The 25,427-nt window shown below is 40.8% G+C and overlaps 1 protein-coding gene across 1 annotated transcript; it reads left to right on the plus strand.

Moving 5' to 3' along the window:
* Nucleotides 1-12,987: 12,987 nt before the first annotated feature.
* LOC132455066 (myosin heavy chain, fast skeletal muscle-like) lies at nt 12,988-25,043 on the plus strand. The gene is made up of 40 exons (XM_060048775.1): nt 12,988-13,129; nt 13,242-13,460; nt 13,545-13,688; nt 13,779-13,935; nt 14,027-14,054; nt 14,175-14,286; nt 14,413-14,505; nt 14,589-14,652; nt 14,735-14,833; nt 15,009-15,112; nt 15,487-15,625; nt 15,811-15,929; nt 16,016-16,165; nt 16,262-16,432; nt 17,401-17,704; nt 17,799-17,872; nt 17,960-18,047; nt 18,151-18,268; nt 18,386-18,509; nt 18,589-18,725; nt 18,812-19,067; nt 19,163-19,405; nt 19,502-19,678; nt 19,763-19,908; nt 19,999-20,089; nt 20,177-20,566; nt 20,660-20,786; nt 20,958-21,076; nt 21,204-21,400; nt 21,486-21,669; nt 21,769-21,934; nt 22,753-22,877; nt 22,971-23,279; nt 23,371-23,574; nt 23,676-23,801; nt 23,880-24,050; nt 24,131-24,235; nt 24,332-24,427; nt 24,508-24,639; nt 24,753-25,043. Exons 2-40 carry the CDS (start codon nt 13,254-13,256, stop codon nt 24,771-24,773), a joined length of 5,817 nt encoding a protein of 1,938 aa, XP_059904758.1. The 5' UTR covers nt 12,988-13,129; nt 13,242-13,253; the 3' UTR covers nt 24,774-25,043.
* Nucleotides 25,044-25,427: the final 384 nt, after the last annotated feature.

Raw genomic sequence — 25,427 nt, forward strand, 5'->3', positions numbered from 1 at the left:
CACTTCCCCCGAAGTGATTGTTGCCGAATGGCTCAGTTTATGGCGAAATAATATGGCCTAATTCACACAGGGAATAGCGTTTTCTTCTACAACTTCAGAAAACGTACCAGAAAAATTCCCCCGATACGCGTCTACGTTCACTTTGTATGGGATTTTGTCGCCCCGTCGTGTTTGGTGTGAACGCACAACGAGTATGCGGGCGGCGGCAAAAAGAAACAGATTACGTGCCAATTTGTATTCGATGTTCGCGAAAGGGGCATTTTATACATCCCCTGGAGAACATCTCGCGATACATCGCATATATTCGATATATCGCCCAGCCCTACCCGAAACCACCTTTTCATTTCCGATACCGATACCGATACCATAGCTTAGGCTAGCTGCCGATAGCGATTTCTATCCGATACTTTGTTTTACTCTTGAACAAATAATAATAAAAAAGATTATGGAACCACCTTAAAACATCATGCTTAAGAAAAGATTTGAAGAGAGTACAAAAGTTTAAATGGAGTAAACAATGTAAACATGCATACATTTAAAAAAAATGTGAATGGTTGGAAACATATAGTGAAGAGTTAAACAAATAGCCAAATGGTTAAGGTTTGAATACATTTAAAGGTCCCATGACATGAAAATCTCACTTTGTGAGGTTTTCTAACATAAATATGAGTTCCCCTAGCCTGCCTATGGTCCCCCAGTGGCTAAAACTTGCGTTTGGTGTAAAACGAGCACTAGCTGTTCTGCTCGCCTTTGAAAAAACTGAGGCTCAAGCGAGCTGATTTGGAATGTCTGGGCTCATGACGTCATGAGGAATCTCAGCTCCTCCCCTTACTCTGCCTGGCCCGCCCAGAGACGTTGGCCCGCCAATGAGACTCGACCGTGCGAGCGCCACATGTGTGTGTGTGAATACACACACTGTAACGCAAGTGTTTCTTGTCGGTTCTTTGACGTGTCTTGTATTTCCACAACGAGACTGTCGTGGGGGTTATCTGAGCCATGGTTGAGAAGGAATTGGGGGAAAGGAACTTTGGTTTGACTCGCTGAAGTACATGAACTGCGACATGCCGCCGGTTGCCGCGAGGCACCATCGCCCGGCAGCGGGCAGCCGGCAGCAGGCAGCGCGCGGTTCAGTCGACTTCAGGTTGATGTGAAAGTGGAAGAACCAGAGACGTCGCAGAACCCGACAAAGTCGTTTGTGATTCATAATATCGTCTGGAGGCGCACACAATATGTTATATGATATAGATATCTATGTATTATATGATATTATTTAGATATAGAGCTCCAGGACTGTAACGCAAGTGTTGTACACTTCCTTGTTATTTGGATAACCGTTCTGCTGTTGGTGTGATGGCGCATCACGTCGGACTCTCGTCTCTGGTATTTCTACAACGAGACTCGTATTGGGGGTTATCTCAGCCAAGGTTGAGAATGAATTGGGGGGAAAGAACTTTGGCTTCGACTCCCTCAAGTCAAGAACATGAACCACGACAAGGAGGAGAAAGGGATCTTTGCCGGGCAGGGCTTATGCACCTCCGCCTCCGGCGGTGGTCCCTCAGCGGGGCTCAAGCGGGAGACATTCGCCGCCAACAATCCCTTTCTCCTCCATGTCGTGGTTCATGTTCTTGAGGGAGTCAAAGCCAAAGTTCCTTCCCCCCAATTCATTCTCAACCATGGCTCAGATAACCCCCACGACAGTCTCGTTGTGGAAATACAAGACACGTCAAAGAACCGACAAGAAACACTTGCGTTACAGTGTGTGTATTCACATTGATGTGGACGTTGAAGAACCAGGAACGTCGGAGAACCCAACGCGGTCGTTTGAGATTCATAATATCGGCTCACACAGCTTTTGGCCGTGATAATATATATTATATGATATAGATATCTGTGTAGGCTATATGATAATATTTAGATATAGAGCTCCAGGACTCCCGTGTGTTCTAGAATATTTACAGAACACGGCTAAAGGCTGTGTGCGCCTCGCCATTGCGATACATCCACTGTAAACAGAGCGCATGGTACCGTCCCTGGCTGCAAGCTGCTCAGGGCCACACCCCCACCCTCCTCCTTGACACGCCCACCGAAACAGCGCATTTGGGGGAAGCTCAATGTGCGACTGGCTCGGAGTGGCTGTAACTCTGCACCACGGCTGAATTTCAGGAACGTCTTTGAATACTGTGTTAGTTGCCCACTAATACCTATATTAAAGAATACATAAAATAGCATGTCATGGGACCTTTAAGATAATATATAGAATAGCTGAGCTTTTACAGATGATAGTTTGAAATGGTTGAATCAAGTTTGTGCGCTTGAGCGTATGCAATGCATGCGTGTCTGTCATCACTTGTAGTAACCAGGAAGTGTTATTGACGTTATTCTTTCACATCTAGTTAATTGAGACTAATTCACAAAACAATAAGGCTTGTACGGTTGGACTCCTTGTAGTCTCTTTCATTTGGCATATTGTTTGCGTAGATATCATGATGTGAAAAAGATTGTTTACGTTAGCATTTAGCTTCTACCGGGAGTACATCAGATACATGAGAGGCAGCTAGCCTCTAGCCATATAAATGGGAGTCCTCACACACAAACGCCCGATTTATAATAATCATAGATGTGCATGTGCTTAATTACCGGCTAACAGTTGTTATCACGTGACATGCTGCGCGGATCGGATCATATATCTAACTCCGATATCCGATCCAGCGTAATGGGCCGATATCGGACCGATACCGATGCCGTGGATTTGATCGTCACATCCCGAACACCATTATCTTAGTAAACAGCTGTTAGTTCATCATTTGTCAATGCTTGGTCTGTTACCCAGTCTCACAACAAAATGTTGAATAGCTACGTTGGTCCAAAGCATAAAAAATATTAAGTTTTCTATAGGCCTGCATCACGTGACTGTCAAGGTTCTGTATGGAAAAAATAAATGTAATTTAAATGGGTTTTGATAACATTCTAGTTAGAAATGTGCATTTTACTTTCATTATCTTTATTCATGTTTTGGACACTCGGGTTAAGAGAGGGGCGGAACTGTCAACCGACCACCATCTGCTGGTGAGTTGGATCAGGGAATGGGGGAAATTTCCGGATAGACCTGGTAAGCCCAAACGAGTAGTGCGGGTGAATTGGGAACGTCTGGAGGAGACCCCCGTCCTAGGTATCTTCAACTCACATCTCCGGCTGAGTTTTTCTGGCATTCCTGTGGAGGTTGGGGGCATTGAGCCGGAGTGGGCGTGTTCAAAGCCTCCATTGCTGAAGCTGTGGTGGCTAGCTGTGGCCTCAGGGTCTTAGGCTCCTCAAGGGGCGGTAACCCTCGGACACCGTGGAGGACACCGGTGGTCAGGGAAGCTCTACGATTGAAGAAGGAGGCCTTCCAGGATATGATATCCTGGGGGTCTCCTGACTAGGTTGCAGGGTACCGACAGGCTCGAAGGGCTGCAGCTGCTGCCGTGTCGGAGGCCATGGAGGGTGTGGGAGAAGTTCGGAGAGGCCATGGAGAAGGACTTTCGGTCGGCACCAAAGTGTTTCTGGAAGACTATTCGGCACCTCAGGAGGGGGAAACAGGGAACTGTGTACAGTAAGGATGGGACTTTGTTGACCTCAACTGAGGAGGTTGTCGGACGTTGGAAGGAACACTTTGAGGAACTCCTGAATCCGAATAACACGCCCTCTATGTTGGAGGCAGAGCTCGAGGTTGATGGTGTTTCGTCTTCAATTTCCCTGGTGGAGGTCACTGAGGTAGTCAAACATCTCCGCAGTGGCAAAGCCCCAGGGATTGATGAGATCCGGCCAGAAATGCTAAAGGCTCTGGGTGTTGAGGGGCTGTCATGGTTGACACGCCTATTCAACATTGCGTGGGAGTCGGGTACAGTGCCAAAGGAGTGGCAAACCGGGTGGGTGGTTCCCCTGTTCAAAAAGGGGGACCAGAGAGTGTGTGCCAATTACCGGGGTATCACACTTCTCAGCATCCCTGGTCAAGTCTACTCCAAGGTGCTGGAAAGGAGGGTTCGGCCGATTGTCGAACCTCAGATTGAAGAGGAACAATGCGGTTTTCGCCCCGGACGTCGAACTACGGACCATTTCTTCACTCTCGCAAGGATCCTGGAGGGGGCCTGGGAGTATGCCCATCCGGTCTACATGTGTTTTGTGGATCTGGAGAAGGCGTTTGACCGGGTCCCCCGGGAGAAATTGTGGGAGGTGCTGCGGGAGTATGGGGTAAGGGGGTCTCTCCTCAGGGCCATCCAATCTCTGTACTCCCAAAGCGAGAGCTGTGTTCGCGTCCTCGGCAGCCAGTCAGTTTCGTTCTCAGTGGGTGCTGGTCTCCGCCAGGGCTGCGCCTTGTCACCAATCCTGTTTGTGATATACATGGACAGGATATCGAGGCGTAGTCGTGGTGGGGAGGGGTTGCAGTTCGGTGGTCTGAGGATCTCGTCACTGCTTTTTGCAGATGATGTGGTCCTCATTGGATCATCGGCCTGTGACCTTCAGCACTCACTGGATCGGCTGGCGGCCGAGTGTGAAGCGGCTGGGATGAGGATCAGCACCGCTAAATCTGAGGCCATGACTCTTAGCAGGAAACCGGTGGATTGCTTACTCCGGGTAGGAAATGAGTCCTTAGCCCAAGTGAAGGAGTTCAAGTACCTCGGGGTCTATTTCGCGAGTGAGGGTACTATGGAGCGTGAGATTGGCCGGAGAATCTGAGCAGCGGGGGCGGTATTGCGTTCGCTTTGCCGCACCGTTGTTACGAAAAGAAAGCTGAGCCGCAAGGCAAAGCTCTCGATCTACCGGTCGATCTTCGTTCCTATCCTCACCTATGGTCATGAGGGTTGGGTGATGACCGAAAGGACGAGATCGCGGGTACAAGCGGCCGAGATGAGTTTTCTCAGAAGGGTGGCTGGCGTCTCCCTTAGGGATAGGGCGAGAAGCTCAGCTCCTCCCTGAGTGCCGCTAAGGCAATGACCCCTCATTTGTGAGATGTTATGCTCACTATTTCTGTTGCAATGATCACGGCATATTTGCAGGAATAAGGAATATAAATCCATATAGAGCTGTCAGTTAAACGCGTTATTAATGGCGTTAACGCAAACCAATTTTTACTTTTAATTTTATTTTATTTTTTGGGCTCAAAACAAATAAGCAGTAGCCTGACTGCTATGTTCAAGGCATATCTTTGTATGTTCATCGTTTAATTGCATTATAGGCTTTTTTTTTGTACCGTCCTGTTTTGATCAGTATATGCCAATGTTGTTATCAATCAAAAAACATTTGCACAAGGCAGGCCGATGCACTTCTCCATGTTGTTAAGAGCATTAAAATGAGAAAAAATTATGGGACAAAGAATTCAAGGGATATTCAGCATAGAAAATTAAATTACGATTAATCGCGATTAAATATTTTAATCGCTTGACAGCACTAATATTAATCCATTAGACACTTGGGAAAAGTTATATATTTTTCATGTGTTTTATATGAAAGAGGGCATTAAAGGCATACAATATTATCAATTTGGTGGTTCTAGCCCCTCCGGAAGTGATGTAATCCCTCCCTGAGCGGTCATACCTTCTCAGTGTATCACTAACTGCAGGGCTACGGTCTCCTAATTGATCATTGTAGTATACTTTATTGCCCTCTTATTATATAAAGACCCCCCCACCACTGAGCCATGGCAGAAATGTGTCATATCCATATGGGAAGGGAGATGTGGACAGTATAATCATCATTGCACTCAACAAAATAAATCTCTCTCGCTTCTCTGCTTGGTGTCGCTGACGCTTATAGTTTGCCTCCCTCGCTCTGGTAACGTCACGTACGTGAACAAAAACAACGAAGCTCCGAATACTGATTTAAGCTTTGAATACTAATTTTCCGAGTGGCCTTTAGCTGTAAAAATCCATAGATTAGCGCACCGTTATACAAGCCGCAGAATCGAAAAATGGGAAAAAAGGCGCAGTTTATAATCCGAAAAATTACGGTATATATGATCAACTCAGTTACCAGAGACACACTTAGCTATTTGTAGCTTTCTCCAAACCACGGTTACGGTTACGGTATCTTAGAGTTTCTGAAACAAAAATAAATTCAATATCTATCTCTATCAATGTTTCTAGATACATCAACGTAGAGGGTTAAAAATGCTTGTCACACTTTTGTTTCTAATTTGGTGCTTTGAAGGATTAGAATCGGAGTAGGCAATTCTGTTCAAGAAAAGAACCAAAATATATATTTTTTAATACCCAAATTTTTTAAATAAACAGGTTTAAAAAATGTGGAACAACGAGCAATCTTTGTTCAGGAAGTCATTTACTTTTTTAAAGATTGAATATAACCGCAAGAGGTGATTAACGGGGTCCGAGCAAAATTAAAAATCAAGAACACACTAATGGAAGATATATAAATATAACATCTAATTGTCATATTTAAGGAAAGATGTTCCACTTATAAACCTGAACTGCAGCCTCATTCACATGGTCAAAATGTCTATTGTGTCACGGTCTCTCCCACCAGATCCTAGCTTCCGCTAGTTCACTCTGTGTTAGTCTTGTCTGTCCCTGTTTGTCTCTGTCTCAGTGTTTCATGTGCGGGGGCGTTGCCGCGCAGTTCCAGCTGTTCCAGCCACGCTGATCACCCGCACCCGACAGTCATTTCCAATCAGGACCCAGCATATATACCCCAGCCTTCCAAACATTCTTCGACGGATCGTCAGTTCTACTTACCCGGTTGAGTATCCTCTTGATTCTTCGAGCTCTGTATTCCCGTTTACTCATGTTCCAGTCTCCGTTCCTAATCCGTCTGTCCCCCTGCCAGTCAACTCCACCACGTCCATCCTCCAACCCTGCTCTGCTGCCGGAGTTCCATCTGCACCATGTCGTCGGGTGTGGTTGTCGGCTCGGCTGCTGGCTGACTCCTCCAAACCCGGTTCGGGCCTCCCGGCACATGGACCGCAACCACCTGCACCACTTTTAACCATCCGTGTAGCAATAAACCAGTCAATTGCTATCGTCCTCGTCTGTGTTCATTTGTGCCGTGCGTTTGGGTCCACCCAGTCTTGAGCCGTAAAATAAGCACACAACATCCAGAAAACTCAAAGCCCACATTTCCCAAGTGAATTATGGGCTTTCTTCAAAGCATATACTTGAAAAAAAATTGAAATTGTGGGGAAATTAAACCTTTGTAGTCTAGAACACTAACGGTTTATAAATATGACTTTATGAAGAAAAAATGGTTAACAAAGAAGTTCCCCTTAATGCCATATTGTGTCTTGGCAGTCAGATTCTTGGAAACTAATGAGCCGGAATGTTGATTGCCTGATGAATTTCAGGTGCTGTTCAATGTTGTGTTTCTTAAATGAGTGGCAATGACAGAATGTCATGTTCAGCTTGTTCATAATGCTCTAATCAGGATTCAAACTCTCAACCTAAGGATCACCAGTACAAGGAATTATCCCGTAGAGCCACTGACATTCCTGAACTGCATGAAGCCTCATTCACATGGTGAAAATGTTGCTTGATAAGCACACACCATCAAGAAAACTCCAAGCACATATTTCACAAGAGAATTGAGGGCTTTCTTAAAATAGTCTGAAAACGTGCACTGTTAATGGTATCCACCTAATGATAGCCATATGGTAGTTATACAATAACAAAATGGTCATTTAGGCAATATGGGTTGAGACTGCGAGTGTGGACATTTGGCTTTTCCATGAAATGTGTGGAAAGTAAACATTTTTAGAGCAGAAGACCATTGTGAAAAAGATGCAACTGATTTTAGAGATTAATATGATGAAGGAATTTTGAGTCCAGGTCAATCAAGTAAGGAGAAATAAGGCTAGTTCATATTTTTTTTTAAAATAGCCCAACCTTTGGATGCAATACCATAATTTGGGTTTATCGGTAGTAGGGGGTATTGGTATCCACCTAATAATAGTTGTATGTTTTTTTATACAATAACAAAACGGTAATATAAGAAATATGGGCTAACTGCTCCAACTTTATTTGCCAATATTTCTCAAATGGAACTAAATAAAACAAAATCTGTTTGATGATTTTTGTGAGGCTTCGTCTAAAGATTTTATGCGGCGATATTGGTGAATTTTTGATTATTTTTGTAGCCTGTGAATCTTTTTATCATTTTTCTTTATCAGGGTTTTATAGATGCATCTGATTCTAGAGATTAATATTATTAAAGAATTTTGAATCCAGGTCAATCTGAGAAATATGCCTAATTCATGATTTTTACAATAGTGCCACCTTTGGGTGCAGTACCACAAATTTGGGTTTATGGGTAGTGGGGGTTATTGTTAACCATACCTGAAACCATCGACTTATGGTATAGGCTGCAGTATGACTTTTACAGAATTTGAGGGGAAAAAAAACGTTATACAAACAATAGGGGACCAAACTGTTTCGCTGCTTGGACCCCTAATTATTTAGAACAAAAGAGCCCCTCCCCCAGTGGGATGACCCCTGTTGTGTGAGAGGTCATCCCTCATCCTCAATTAGTATTGACGATTTATATTGTTGAGTGCAATGATGATTCTACTGTCCACATCATCTCCCTTCCCATATGGATATGGCACATTTCTGCCATGGCTCAGTGGTGTTTTTTTTTTTTATATAATAAGAGGGCAATAAAGTATACTATAATGATCAATTAGGAGACCGTAGCCCTGCAGTAAGTGATACACTGAGAAGGTATGACCGCTCAGGGAGGGATTACATCACTTCCGGATGGGCTAGAACCAAATATTGTATGCCTTTAATGCCCTCTTTCATATAAAACGCATAAAAATATATTACTTTTCCCAAGTGTCTAATGGATTAATATGTATTTATATTCCTTATTCCTGCAAATATGCCGTGATCATTGCAACAGAAATAGTGAGCATAACATCTCACAAATTAGGGGTCATTACCTTAGCGGCACTCAGGGAGGCACTGTTCAGTCTGGCGCACCTAAGCATATGTATTTTTCCTAGGTAATGCCAAAATTCCACATTTAAGGCAGCTCAGGTGCCACACGTAACATTGTTATGCCAACAACTGCGCTATGGTTTGGAGTAAAATCAGGTAATTGTTTTATATTTAAATTAGTAAAAAATAATAATAACTATGAGAATTAATGAAGTTACAAAAAAGTTTGAAAGAGTTTTTGGTTAGATGCCTTGATAGAGGTTTACCAGCTTAAGATATATTGTGTTCCTCTGCATAAAAAAATATCAGTTAAAACCCTACCCTACTCATAAATAGGTAGCAAACAAGTGGCTTAAATCTTTACGTCATTACGTTGCCGTTGGGAAAATCTGACCGTTTTTAGTAAAACCGTATATCTATATCTTCAGCCTTTTACTTTATTGATTGGTTTAATCCTTGAAAAATCTTAAAAGTGGCATTAATTTGTTATGATTATCTTGTTCAACAAAATGTATGTATAAAATGAACCTTTGAAATTGACTTTTATGTTAAGCAATGGTGAACATAACAAAAACATGTCGGTTTACTGGAGGTCGGCGGTCAGCAATGCACCTTGTCTTGGGAAAGCGAAAGAATTAACTACACTTAACTACACAACGCAAAGACAATGATTCAGACCACAAGCAGGACTTTCCCCTGTAGCAGCATCAATATCTACCACCTCAGCAATGATAGAAAATGTATTCAAACAATTGACTGGTGAGACCTGAAATGATATTCATAATAACTAACAAACTAAAAATCCTATGTCACTGGAGGATAATAAGGAAAATAAAGACAAATTCCTAGCTAGGAATTTTATCAAAAAGGATTTTAATGCCGAAACTATCTTAACATTGCATTTCTCCACTCAAAAAAAAATGAGTCAGCAATGTTTTGTTTTTAGCGATAGCAGCGTCCATATCAACAACCAGAGCAACAACGGAAAATGTATTTCCAAAAGATTCTGGCGAGACCTAGAAGAGTACTTGTTAAAAACTGAAGAACTAAAGAACAAATAGAATCATTGAACAAAGATTACGAGAAAATAATCGCTCAAAATGTCATCAACATCCATTTTAATGACGAAAATTTAGATAAATAAAGCATTTTTCACTGAGAATAAAATAAATGTCTGCCTTCTGATTTGTTTTTACAGAACCTTGACATTCAAGTGAAGTGGACACAGGCTGATAAAAAATAATGAGCCAAAAATATGTGGGCATCTCACCATATCCCTCTCAGTCATGACCTTTTCAGGGTGATTCAAGACCCCTGAGCTTCACATTGGTTTCTTGCTTCACCCTGTCTGGGTCTATTTTGCGATGACCAGCTGTATGATATCCCTTAATTTGTGAATAAGCAGGGAAAGACAGGGACAAAAAAAATATCATGTGAGGAAATCAGACTGCCCCTGCATGTCTATGTGAACATCGCCAACAAATTTCCCTTATAACTTGATGACTTAATGATAAGCAATTAAATTCAAATTGGTGAGTCCGCTTGCGGAAAGTGTCTACTGCAGCTTTATCACTTCTGTAATTCTCCCAAATGTACAGATGGCTAGTCCAACGATTGTGAATCAGAAATTATTTTCAGCCAAGAAAATAGACTTATAAACAACAGTCATTCCCCTGTTCCCTATAAGTTGCTGGCATTTGGGATCTAAATGGAGGATAACAGCCGAATAATGGAATTTTGAGATGTAAAGAAGGCCGATTAAGAACTGAAAACTCTTTTAATTTGAACTTGAAATAATTGCTGGCATTACATTCATTTTATAAGTGTAATTTTATAAGAGTGATCAAATGGGTTAATACATATAAGAAGAGGGAAGAAAGAAAAAGGTGTCAATTAGTTTCAATTTATTATGGTATACATTTTGGGCTGCCATAAATCCATCATCATGGTATATGTGTTTTTATGTTTTGTTTTGTTCCTTCCTTATTTCAAAATACCATGATATAAAACCTATATACAAATATATAAAGATATAAACAAAATGTTCATATTGGAAACAAATACTATCAGAATAACATAATAGTCTATCAAATATATAGAACTACAAAAACTATCATTCATAGCATCACATATTCATTATTTTCCATAGCGTTTGTTTATATGCCTACATGTTATAATCATAAGTTCAAACAATCAAATGTTTTTATTTTGTTTATGTTCAGAATTTTTTAGATTTCCATGTACTTATTCATTACTAAAAAGGTATAATATTAAAACCTATCATGAATCTTGACTTACTTCAAATTGACAAGATACGCAGTGATGGGTCTGAAATCTCAAAAGTCCTATTTCCATACTGCAACATTACACCCAGAGACAGAGATCAGGTTACCCTATGAAGCACAAAGGCTAGTGTGTTGTAGGCAGTAAGCATCCCTGTGTTGTCTTATTAATAGAAACCTGTTATTATGTCTTATATTTAACTTTGACTTTGAATGACATTCTTACTGTTCATGTAGCTTTAAGAAAGGGGGAATATATAAATAAGCCACTTCAAAGAGTTATGTGAATAACTACATACAATACAAATTAAATAAGTAAATCGACATGTTGTATCTTGTGAAGTTAATAAATTGCATGGATGAAACTGTTTACAGAGCTACATTTTGCAAACCCTAGGTTACAGAAAAATCTATAAATACAAAGATAAACACAATGGTCATATCAGAAACAAAAACATTGTCAGAATAGTTGAGAAAATATGTAGGACTTGGGTTACATCTTGAAAACTTTATAAAACTATTAACATAACATGTTCATTATTGTCCATGTTACTTTATGATCACTAGTCATAAAAAAGATTTTGATTTGCAAGTACTTATTCAATAATTAAAAGGCATAATTATTTTCAATATAAAAATGTATATAATGAATCTACCCTTACTTCACAAAGGTTGCAACAATCCAAGGCAGTTGACAAGATTGACAAGATATGCAGTGATGGGTTTGGAATCTCAAAAGTCCTATTTACATACTGAAACGCTACACCCAAAGACAGAGATCAGGTTCCCCATTGAAGTACAAAGTCCAGTGTGTTGTAAAAAGGAAGCATCCCTGTATTGTCTTAATAATAGAAACCTGTTAGCATGTCTTATTTTTAGTGGGTGACATTCTTTTAATGGTCCAGTATCTTTTAAGAAAGGTGAAATATATAGACAATTTCAAAGAGAAATAAGAATTAATACAAAATACAATACAAATGAAATCCGTAGCTCAACATTTTGTTGTATCTTGTGCACTAAATAAACTGCATACATCAAACTGTTTACAGAACTATATTTGTATATTGATTACACTGATCTTACATCAAACTATCACTATAAATGTATAAATTGTTCTTCATTGCATGAGTTAATATGCTATCTGCAAAAACAACCCAATGGTTTGTAGCGAATAAAAGCAATTGTAAACTAAATCTATAAGAGGGTTTTCCTTTCATGCCCATATTTAGCGTGTGCTTAACCTGTGGTCTGCTATATAAGAGGACCCAGACCCAGGGATGAACAGCTTGCGGGGCAGTTGAGGAAGAAACTACTTGTGGTAAGTCTTAGTGATGCTAAAGCTCTTTCCTTCAAAACTTTAATGCTTAGTTAGAATCTGAATGAAATTTAGAGATGTTATTGGATGACTAATGCATGCATCCAGTGTTTTAGTACTGTGAACCTGAAGTAACAACGTAATCACTGTTCTTAATAAAGAAAGTGGTACAACATTTTGACATCAAGTGATTTGTTCAATGTGATCATTGCCGTGTACCTGTATGTATACAATGTATTTTAGCGTGTTTTTGACAATTCACAAGGAATTAGCACTGTTGTAGAAGCACTTAAGGCCAGAGGGTAATGCAGAGTTACGTAACCTGTTCAAATATTGGATGCATAGTTGAATCTCATTTGAAATTGTTTATAGCTTAGAGATTCTTTCAGCAAAAAAATTATGTTGGATGACACATGCATGTCAGCACTATGAAAGACTATGAAATCTGCAAGTACAATCAAATACACTATTCCTTGTCAAAATCTGTACAACATTTCTGCGTCATGTCAATTTGTATTGAAGTAAGTGCTACAATAGAATCTATTAAACAAATATCATGTCTTTCAATTTCAGGGCTGAATTTGAAGACTTCTCATTGGAAGAAGAACAAGGTAAGAGTAACATTATATCTGCCATACCAATCTCAATGAGAACAATGAGGACAATAGCATATTTTCATACTATAAAGCATTTTATAATACATTTTCTGTCTTTGTCTAACAGTAAGCTGCGACCATGAGTACGGACGCAGAGATGGCCTATTACGGCAAGGCTGCGATTTACCTCCGTAAGCCAGAAAAGGAGAGGCTTGAGTCCCAAAGTAAGCCATTTGATGCCAAGAGTGCTGCATATGTGACTGATACCAAGGAGCTGTACATGAAGTGTACCATCATTAAGAAGGAGGGTGGCAAAGTCACTGTTAAAGTGTTGGAGACAGAGGAGGTAGGCTCAGTTCATTTATTGCCATGTAGAAAACTGTTTGACACATGTTTCAAAGTTCACCATTTTATTGTTTGCCTGTTTTAGGAGAGAACAGTCAAAGAGGATGATGTTACACCCATGAACCCTCCCAAGTACGACAAAATTGAGGACATGGCCATGATGACCCATCTCAATGAAGCCTCTGTGTTGTATAACCTCAAAGAGCGTTATGCAGCATGGATGATCTACGTACGATTTTCCACGTACTAAATACATTTAAATATTACTTAACAATATCACAAATCATATTAATGATCATCTCTGAACGATTTCCTTCAGACCTACTCTGGGCTGTTCTGTGCCACTGTAAACCCCTACAAGTGGCTCCCAGTGTACGATCAGGAGGTTGTCAATGCGTACAGAGGCAAGAAGCGTATGGAGGCTCCCCCCCACATCTTCTCTGTGTCTGACAATGCCATCCAGAACATGCTTACTGGTATGTATATCAAATGATGTAGACGTAAGTGAAATCATTTTGGGTTGAATTGTTTGAATAAATGTAATCCTTTCATTAATTTATTTTGCAGATAGACAGAATCAGTCGGTCTTGATCACGTAAGTTTATATCCGTTCTTGATGTTCAGTTAAATTATTTAACCTCAGAAGTAAAAATGGAATTTCCCAAATATCTTACAAAGAATCTGAAATTGTTAAATACATTCTTTTCATACCCAGTGGAGAATCCGGTGCTGGAAAGACGGTGAACACCAAGCGTGTCATCCAGTACTTTGCTACTATCGCAGTGAGTAGTGACAAGAAGAAGGACCAAGGTGCTGGAAAAATTCAGGTATGTTTTAAAAAATATAAAATCAGCACAATATATTCAAAAATATATTAATATAAGACTTGAAACACACATGAGATGAAGGGATGCCCTGAGAACTGAGGAGGAATACTGGAACTTTCATCATAGGGCTCATTGGAGGACCAAATTATTGCAGCCAATCCCCTGCTGGAGGCCTACGGTAATGCCAAGACTGTGAGAAATGACAACTCATCCCGTTTCGTAAGTACAAACTTAGCATGACAAATATACTCAATTATATACTTGATCTTTGACAAAAACTGAAATAAGACTTTTATAAACAGGGTAAATTCATCAGAATCCATTTCGGTGCAACTGGTAAACTGTCCAGTGCTGACATTGAGACTTGTAAGTATCTAGTACCCAAACACCAATGAATAAACTTTCAATATTGGTGGAATAGGTTTTGATTCATGAATGGGCCTTATAGATCTGCTGGAGAAGTCCCGAGTGACATTCCAGCTTCCTGCCGAGAGAGGCTACCACATCTTCTATCAGATGATGACCAACCACAAACCTGAGATCGTTGGTAAGATGGTGTTGCAGAGAGAAATAAGTCATTTCAAGATGTATTGTTATAAAGGGTTCCCTTTAACTTATTTAAATCTGTATTTGAAGTACCAAATTTAATTAAAGATTGTTTTTTCCAAGTACAAATTTAAGTCTTTCAAATATCCATACTTTTATCCATTTATTTTCTCCAGAAATGACCCTCATCACCACCAACCCCTACGACTTCCCCATGTGCAGTCAGGGTCAGATCACTGTGGCCAGCATTGATGACAAAGAGGAGCTGGATGCTACTGATGTGAGTCAGTGTTTACAACTACCTTAGGTAGCCTTTTTAACAGGCAGGGACTGACTGGGATGAACTGCTTGGGACTTAAGACTGCTTGGGACTTAAGGCTGATCAAAAAACTAAGAGGGCTTAAAGTCATTCTTACAGCTTGCTGTCTCTACTCAGAATACTGCAGGCCGAGCTCAGTGCACTCTGCTCTGTCAGTGTACGGCAGCAGTCGAATATTAATATGCGCCGCATACTTCTAACCGAGGGCTTATCGTACTGAAGATTCAAGGCTAATTCCCATTGAAATTTTCTCAACTCTCCGTCTCTATTTAAAGTCTGTCCTTTATATAAACGTCTGAGATAATTGTTTAATTACGTACTTTGTTCACCTACAGGCTGCTATTGATATTTTGGGATTCACTAATGAGGAGAAGATGGGCATCTACAAGTTTACTGGTGCTGTGCTTCACCACGGTAACATGAAGTTCAAGCAGAAGCAGCGTGAGGAGCAGGCTGAGCCTGATGGCAATGAGGGTGAGATGAAAATGTATTAAAACAACCAACAGACATTTTCAAATTATAGGTTTGCTGTAAATAGATGTATTTACAAAATGTACAGAAAATTCCCTGTGTAGAAATTCCCTAATTTGTTCTTTCATATAAACAATTTAGAGGCTGACAAAATTGTCCTAATTTCTTCTTTCATATAAACAATTTAGAGGCTGACAAAATCTCCTACCTGCTTGGTCTCAACTCTGCTGACATGCTCAAGGGTTTGTGCTACCCCAGAGTGAAGGTCGGAAATGAGTTTGTCACTAAGGGACAGACAGTACCTCAGGTATGGAAATACCATGGAATAATTATCTAGAAGTAAATCCAATAGTAGTCATTTGTAATTATATCTAATCTTCCACCCTGCTCTAGGTGTACAACTCAGTGAGTGCCCTGGGCAAGTCTATCTATGAGAGGATGTTCTTGTGGATGGTCATCCGTATCAACCAGATGCTGGATACCAAACAGCCAAGATCATCCTACATTGGTGTGCTGGACATAGCTGGTTTTGAGATCTTTGATGTAAGATTGCATTTCTTATAATAATAGTTTTGCTGACTTAAAGGCAAAGCAGTGTCACAGTTGATGAACATTCGCTAAGCTAATGTTCTCTATCAGTATAACAGTATGGAGCAGCTGTGCATCAACTTCACCAATGAGAAACTGCAACAGTTCTTCAACCACCACATGTTCGTCCTTGAGCAAGAGGAGTACAAGAAGGAGGGCATCATCTGGGAGTTCATTGACTTCGGCATGGACTTGGCTGCCTGCATTGAGCTTATTGAGAAGGTAAACTTGACTTGTATGACAAAATATCGATTTTCTGTTATTCAAAAGTATCTTTTCATAATGTCTAGGGATGGGCGTGAGGAATCGATTACTCAAGTACTCCTCGTTACAAATGAACTCGGTTGGTGGACAGGCAAACTCGAGTTTGCATATACACACACAAACAAAGTTTTCTGAAGCAAATGTATACATTTTCTGTCGGCGCCACTAACGCATGTCGTGGGCACAAAGAAAATTAAATGCATCCATTTCCATGGCACGTTCCGTGCCGTGTGCAGGCACGCCAGAATTCAAAAAGTTAAGAGATGGCGGTTAAAGCAAAACGCAGCGAAGAATTGAAATACTTTAAAGAAATAGGAGATCAAAAGGTGAAATGTAAAATATGCCAAGCGAAATCGAGCTACCAGAAAGTACTATGCGGCAACATATGCTCCTGAAACATAACGGTGAGTTCGGGAAAGCAGACCCGCAGCAACCAAGTGTGTCGGCTATTTTCACCGCCGCAAGACGCAGCTGTAATCCCGGGCGTGTAGAGAAGATCACAACGCTGATCCATCTAGTCCATTTGCTGCCGTTTTATTTGCAGCTTTAAATTATTTGCAATGGTTAGGCTACTTGTTTCGTTTTTGTTTTTCTTAAACTGTTACAGGCCTTGGTTCGACGTGATTTAAATTGTGAGACGCATATTTATTTTTGTAAGGAAAATGTGTTTAAAAAAATAAAAATAATTAATGAATACTCTGATAACTCTGACTGTTTTGATGGAGAATAAGCATTACATGTTTGGTTGGTAATATTGCCGTTCATCATCAGGCCTATTCCTGCTGCAGATGCGTTGCATTCTAAAAATAGATTTGATTTAACAAGTACTCGATTGATCCTCGAGGAATTCCTTCGATCACTCGAGTTTGGAATTTACTACTCGTGCCCATCCCTAATAATGTCCCATAATATTTCTTTCTAAACAGCCAATGGGAATCTTCTCCATCCTTGAAGAGGAGTGCATGTTCCCCAAAGCCTCAGACACTTCCTTCAAGAACAAGCTGTATGAACAGCATCTTGGCAAAAACAAAGCATTTGAGAAGCCCAAGCCGGGGAAGGGAAAGGTTGACGCTGATTTCGCCATGGTGCATTATGCTGGTACCGTGGCCTACAACGTCGCGGGCTGGCTGGACAAGAACAAGGATCCCCTGAACGATTCTGTCATTCAGCTCTACCAGAAATCCTCAAACAAACTGCTGCCTGTCCTGTACCCACCTGTTTCTGCTGAAGGTACAATATCAATTTGAGGTCTCAAGTATTAAGACTTTGTAAATATTACTTTACTATTTAGTTACTCTAATTTCATGTTCACATGATATTTTAGAGGCTGGCGGTGGCGCCAAAAAAGGTGGCAAAAAGAAGGGTGGTTCCATGCAGACTGTGTCTTCACAGTTCAGGGTAAGCATTTGGGGAAAACTGAAGTTCATAAGTGAAATATATTTATTTGTAGTTGCTTTAAATTAAATATATATCTAACGTTAACAGGAGAATTTGGGTAAGCTGATGACCAATTTGAGGAGCACACATCCTCACTTTGTGCGTTGTCTCATTCCAAATGAGTCAAAAGTCCCAGGTAATATTATTTCAAATACTCTCTACATTGGGATTGTTTTGGAATATGATATAGTCAAATGATTGTCATCTTTTGAAAGACAGAAATCTGTAACATTTCACAGGAATGATGGAGAACTTCCTGGTTATCCACCAGCTGAGGTGTAACGGTGTACTGGAGGGCATCAGAATCTGCAGAAAGGGCTTCCCCAGCAGAATCCTCTATGCTGACTTCAAGCAGAGGTTTGTCCTCATTGACGGCACGATTATATCGTCAATTTTTTTAAATTAAAACCTCAGATATATCTAACTTTTATACATTAACTTTTATTTTAAACCCTTCACATTGCACTCCTACAGATACAAAGTACTGAATGCCAGTGTCATTCCTGAGGGACAGTTTATTGACAACAAGAAGGCTTCTGAGAAACTGCTTGGGTCCATTGATGTGCCTCATGATGAGTACAAATTCGGACACACCAAGGTCTGTTTATTGTTGTCAAAAAGTATATATGTACTTGATTGAAAGTTACTCTCTGACTAGTTATTTTTCTTATCTTAAGGTGTTCTTCAAAGCTGGTCTTCTGGGTACTCTTGAGGAGTTGCGAGATGAGAAGCTGGCGTCTTTGGTCGGAATGATCCAGGCTCTGTGTCGTGGTTTCCTCATGAGGAAGGAGTATGTGAAGATGGTTGAGACAAGGTATGTTTTGATTCATAAGAAGATACTGTATGCCTATTTTGTCATTCAATAACTGTGCATTAAATGTACTGCACTTTTTGCCACAGGGAAGCTGTTTACACTATTCAGTACAACATCCGCTCATTCATGAATGTCAAACACTGGCCATGGATGAAGGTTTACTACAAGATCAAGCCTCTTCTGAAGACTGCTGAAACTGAGAAGGAGCTTTCTCAGATGAAGGAGAACTATGACAAGATGAAAACAGACCTGGCTACTGCCCTGGCCAAGAAGAAGGAACTTGAGGAGAAGATGGTTTCCCTCCTGCAGGAGAAAAATGATCTTTCGCTGCAAGTGGCCTCTGTAAGTAAACATTTGTTTCTGTGAACAAGTACACAAATTGAGATACATGTGATATGACATGTGATATGACTGATATGACGACACATTGTAAACAGGAAGGGGACAATCTGAATGATGCGGAAGAGAGGTGTGAGGGACTCATCAAGAGTAAGATCCAGCTGGAGGCCAGACTCAAGGAGACAACTGAAAGGCTGGAGGATGAGGAGGAAATGAATGCTGAGCTGACTGCCAAGAAGAGAAAACTGGAGGATGAGTGCTCTGAGCTCAAGAAGGACATTGATGACCTGGAACTCACCTTGGCCAAAGTGGAGAAGGAGAAGCATGCCACTGAGAACAAGGTTTGTCAAGATTGTCAGCACGTGAACAAAATAATAACCACAGAAGCTACCACATTACAAATTAGCAAGTATAACATGTTATTTTGTTTTGTTTAGGTGAAGAACCTAACTGAGGAGATGGCCTCTCAAGACGAGAGTGTTGCTAAGCTGTCAAAGGAAAAGAAAGCCCTCCAAGAGGCACATCAGCAGACTCTTGATGACCTGCAGGCAGAGGAAGACAAAGTCAACACTTTGACCAAGGCCAAGACCAAGCTTGAACAGCAAGTGGATGATGTGAGGTTACATTTTTTATGACATTAGAAAAAACATATAGAAAATCTGAAATGCAATTTAATAATATGTATTCTTTAATTGCAGCTTGAAGGTTCTCTGGAGCAAGAGAAAAAGCTCCGTATGGACCTTGAGCGCGCCAAGCGTAAGCTTGAGGGTGACCTGAAATTGGCTCAGGAATCCATAATGGATCTTGAGAACGACAAACAGCAGTCTGATGAGAAACTCAAAAAGTAATGTGATTGAACAAAATTCTGCTTATTTTTAGAAAGATTCATACAAGGATTATATTATTAAGTTGTGTTGTATTGTTTCATCATCAGAAAAGACTTTGAGACCAGTCAACTTCTTAGCAAGATTGAGGATGAGCAGTCCCTCGGTGCTCAGCTTCAGAAGAAAATCAAGGAGCTACAAGTAAGCAATTTATATGACAATCCCACATCAATGTTCCTTAAATAATATTACATTCGTACAAAATTTGATGCATTCCTTACTCATTAGGCACGTATTGAAGAGCTGGAGGAAGAGATTGAGGCTGAGCGTGCTGCTCGTGCCAAGGTTGAGAAGCAGAGAGCTGATCTCTCCAGAGAACTTGAAGAGATCAGTGAGAGGCTTGAGGAGGCTGGTGGAGCCACTTCTGCTCAGATTGAGATGAACAAGAAGCGGGAGGCTGAGTTCCAGAAGCTGCGTCGTGACCTTGAGGAGTCCACCCTGCAGCATGAAGCCACTGCTGCTGCTCTGCGTAAGAAGCAGGCTGACAGTGTAGCAGAGCTGGGAGAGCAGATTGACAACCTCCAGCGTGTCAAGCAGAAGCTTGAGAAGGAGAAGAGCGAGTACAAGATGGAGATTGATGACCTCTCCAGCAACATGGAAGCAGTTGCTAAGGCCAAGGTGAAATATTTTTCAAATAGTTATAATTAATACTGTATAATCTACCACTATACACAACCACTAGTGCCAAAAACTAAAACGTTGTATAACCAGGGAAATCTGGAGAAGATGTGCCGTACCCTGGAGGACCAGCTGAGTGAAATCAAGGCCAAGAGTGATGAGAACAGTCGCCAGATAAATGACATCAGTGCTCAGAGAGCAAGGCTTTTGACAGAGAATGGTTAGTGTTCACAATTAACTAAAAACAATGCTGCATATTTGAATAACCCTAACAATCACCCAATATAACCTTAACACTAATCTCAAACAAATGCAGACTAACCTGATTCATGTATATGGAATAATGTGGTATTGCTATATTTTATAGATAACAATTTATTTCGTCTCCTAGGTGAATTTGGTCGTCAGCTTGAGGAGAAAGAGGGTCTTGTATCCCAGCTCACCAGAGGCAAGCAGGCATTTACTCAACAGATTGAGGAGCTGAAGAGGCAAAATGAGGAGGAAGTCAAGGTATGAAATCATTCAAATAATTCAAATATTTTTTTAATTTTTTTCCATGGATCCATTATGTCATTGCAGGTTCTACTTTTTTGTATATTTAACTGAGTTAATTAAATGAGTCAATTACCTTTTGCAGGCCAAGAATGCTCTTGCTCATGGTGTGCAATCAGCCCGCCATGACTGTGATCTTCTGAGGGAGCAGTTTGAGGAGGAGCAGGAGGCCAAGGCTGAGCTGCAGCGTGGAATGTCCAAGGCCAACGGTGAGGTGGCTCAGTGGAGGACAAAGTATGAAACTGATGCTATCCAGCGCACTGAGGAGCTAGAGGAGTCCAAGTAGGTCAAATACTTAATATATTATCTAAAGTACACATTCTATTTGATGAATGTCCACAAATTAAACCATGTGATACTTTAACAGGAAAAAGCTTGCCCAGCGCCTTCAGGAGGCTGAGGAACAGATTGAGGCTGTGAACTCAAAGTGTGCCTCACTGGAGAAGACCAAACAGAGACTCCAGGGTGAGGTGGAGGATCTCATGATTGATGTGGAGAGGGCCAACGGACTGGCAGCCAACCTAGACAAGAAGCAGAGGAACTTTGACAAGGTGTGTTGTCATTCATTGAGATGGCCGTTTAAATTGTATTATCCTTTGATTATTCTTCAAGTGATTAACATGTACTACTTTATTAATAATATTGTGCAGGTTTTGGCTGACTGGAAGCAGAAATATGAGGAGGGCCAGGCAGAGCTCGAAGGAACACAGAAAGAGGCTCGTTCTCTCAGCACTGAGCTTTTCAAGATGAAGAACTCCTATGAAGAAGCTCTGGATCAGCTGGAGACCTTGAAGCGTGAAAACAAGAACCTCCAACGTGAGTTAAACTGTTCATATTGGCATCAACGTTTTCTAAGGGCGTATTCACACAAATGTCCTTACTTTGATCTCACCAAAACGCAATGTTTATATTTTGGTGCGGTTCTTTTTCACATTGCAATTTTGGAGAGTCCGAGAATTTGTCTGTGTGCATAGATCGTTCAATCATTGGACAAGACGGTCGGGGGGCGAGTTAACGCATAAAGAAAAAGTAAACAAAGAAAACAGAGCAAACAAACTGGAGATTATGGAGATTCAGCATGCTGCCCCTACAGTTACAAACATTTGCAGTACTTTTTGAGCATCAGAGGCGTTTGGCACAACATCGATTTTTCGATGTAAGTGTTCTCCAACATATTTTTTATGTTGGTGTCTGCCCAAATATCCAAAATAAATGTCATCTCTTCGCTCCATTTTGAGCCACGACTCATTTTTAACGGGTCTGATAACGTGATGCCGATTTGATAACGTGACATTGATCGCTGAATTTACCGCGCTAATCAAACAATATAAATAAACAAGCAGCAATGGGAGCCTGTTGCGTCCAAAAAGGCATATTTTTTTAGAACTGGGTCGGACCGAGCGTGATCGCTTTCACATCTCAAGCGAACTGAACCAGGGTTAGTTTGGAAGCGAACCGAGACCACCTCTCCGGATGGGTCTCGGACCGGCTGTTGGTCCGCACCAGAGTTCGATGGTTTGTCTTCACACCAGACCTTTTTTTCAAACAAGACAGGTTAAATATATGCAGTAAGATTACTACATATATAGATTGAAAGGAATGATAACAATATGTATCTTTAACCCTCTCCACAGAGGAGATTTCTGACCTGACTGAACAAATTGGTGAGACTGGAAAGAGCATCCATGAGCTGGAGAAGTCCAAGAAGCAGATGGAGACTGAGAAGTGTGAGATCCAGACAGCTCTTGAGGAAGCTGAGGTGAAGATCATTTAATAATACAGCTATACATTTTTATTGAGAAGTAGAATATGTCCTTTCAATTAAATATTCTAACATTGTTTTATAATTAAGGGTACTCTGGAGCATGAGGAATCCAAGATTCTGCGTGTCCAGCTGGAGCTCAACCAGATTAAGGGTGAGGTTGACAGGAAGCTGGCTGAGAAGGATGAGGAGATGGAGCAGATCAAGAGGAACAGCCTGAGGATCACTGACTCCATGCAGAGCACGCTGGACTCTGAAGTCCGGAGCAGGAATGATGCCCTGAGAATCAAGAAGAAGATGGAAGGGGACCTGAATGAGATGGAGATACAGCTGAGTCATGCCAATCGCCAGGCTGCTGAGGCACAGAAGCAGCTGAGGAATGTTCAGGGACAACTGAAGGTAAAATAAAAAATTATTCAGCAAACATAAAATATAGCTGCTTTTATATCATGTTGTGACCTCTTCTGGTGGGTTTTCATGTTCATTTTAGGATGCCCAACTGCATCTTGATGATGCTATCAGAGGAGGTGAAGACCTGAAGGAGCAGGCTGCCATGGTGGACCGTAGGAACGGTCTCATGGTGGCTGAAATAGAGGAGCTGAGAGCAGCTCTGGAACAGACAGAGAGAGGCCGCAAAGTAGCTGAGCAAGAGCTGATTGATGCAAGCGAGCGTGTTGGACTTCTGCACTCTCAGGTAAAACAACAAGAACATTCTATTCTTCCAAGAAATGTTTCCCAAAATTAGCAAGATTATTGCAGGTCATAACTGCTTGCAAACATTGATATTCATTTTAGAATACAAGTCTTCTGAACACAAAGAAGAAGCTGGAGACTGACCTAGTGCAAGTCCAGGGTGAGGTGGACGACACCGTCCAGGAGGCCAGGAATGCTGAAGAGAAGGCCAAGAAGGCCATCACTGATGTAGGTTTGCTATTATTTGTTAATTTGTTGAATTTGACATTCATGTTACTCTTATAAATACATTGTATTTTTTATTAGGCTGCCATGATGGCTGAGGAACTGAAGAAAGAGCAGGATACTAGTTCTCACCTGGAGAGGATGAAGAAAAACCTGGAGGTCACAGTGAAAGACCTGCAGCACCGCCTGGATGAGGCAGAGAACCTGGCCATGAAGGGTGGCAAGAAGCAGCTCCAGAAACTGGAGTCCAGGGTAAGATAATGTCCCTTATGGGTGTACAGTAAACGATGCATAATAAAATTATATTAATTTGATACATTTGATTACCTAAGGTGCGTGAATTGGAAACAGAGGTTGAAGGTGAACAGAGACGTGGAGTAGATGCTGTTAAGGGTGTCCGCAAATATGAGAGGAGGGTGAAGGAACTCACCTACCAGGTATGCCAGCTTATATTGAAAATAATATTTAAATCAATGAATATCAGAAAAGATTACAGTCAAGAATCTGGGGCATAAACATTTACATCACTTCAGACTGAGGAGGATAAGAAGAATGGTGCCAGACTCCAAGATCTTGTTGATAAGCTGCAGCTGAAGGTGAAGGCTTACAAGAGGCAGGCTGAGGAAGCGGTAAGTAGAAATGACATAACAAAATAAAGTTATTGCATAAATTTTGCACTTATTTAAACAAAATCGTTATGTTCCTACAGGAGGAGCAGGCCAACTCTTACCTGTCCAAGTGCAGGAAGGTTCAACATGAGCTGGAGGAGGCTGAGGAACGTGCTGACATCGCTGAGACTCAGGTCAACAAGCTGAGGTCCAAGACCCGTGATGGCGGCAAGGTGAGTTCATCACTGTATAAGCCCATTCACTTAAAATGAAATGAAATGCAAAAAATATATACGGTTGGTTTCATGATTAATTTACTTTTTTTCTGTTTTTCCGTTTACCCCAGGGAAAGGAGGCAGCTGAATAAGTCGTTTGGAATCATTGTACATTTAGTAAGACATGTCATAAAATATGACTTGTTTATTGTGAATTGTAAGCGGAAATAAAATATTATTTCAAAGCCTCTTTTTTTGTTGGTAGATTCAATGATTAATTTATCATATTGAATAACAATGGGCCATTCATCAACATTTCACCAACTCAGTTGAGATGAATGACACTCGTATGAAAAAAGAACTGTACAGATAAGCATGACTCTGAAATGGGTGCTATGAAATAAACGTTCACTTAAATATTATATGTAGAGTCATTAATTGTGTATTTGGAATCATGCATACATGATTCAAAATGTGTGCCATGTAGAAGGTTTACTCTACATTTTAGAGATAAGATGAGATAATAATTCATACTGGGAAACCATGAACCAAAAAACTATTTCTTAAACTAAACATTGATGCCCTTGTCTTCTTTAATTACATTGGCCCAAACAAATGCACTTATGTTTAATCTAATGGGAAGTATGTTAAATGGCTTGGGGATCCTAGGGCAGTGCGATATGGAAAAATCTTCTGCCACGATATGGGATATTTCATATATTGATAACGATATATATCACAAAATAGTACATTTTCTGTCAATGAGGTTATCAACTAAATACAAATTAACTTTCCCTTTACCTTTC

This window comes from Gadus macrocephalus, chromosome 4, assembly GCF_031168955.1.
Source record: "Gadus macrocephalus chromosome 4, ASM3116895v1".
Taxonomy (NCBI): domain Eukaryota; kingdom Metazoa; phylum Chordata; class Actinopteri; order Gadiformes; family Gadidae; genus Gadus; species Gadus macrocephalus.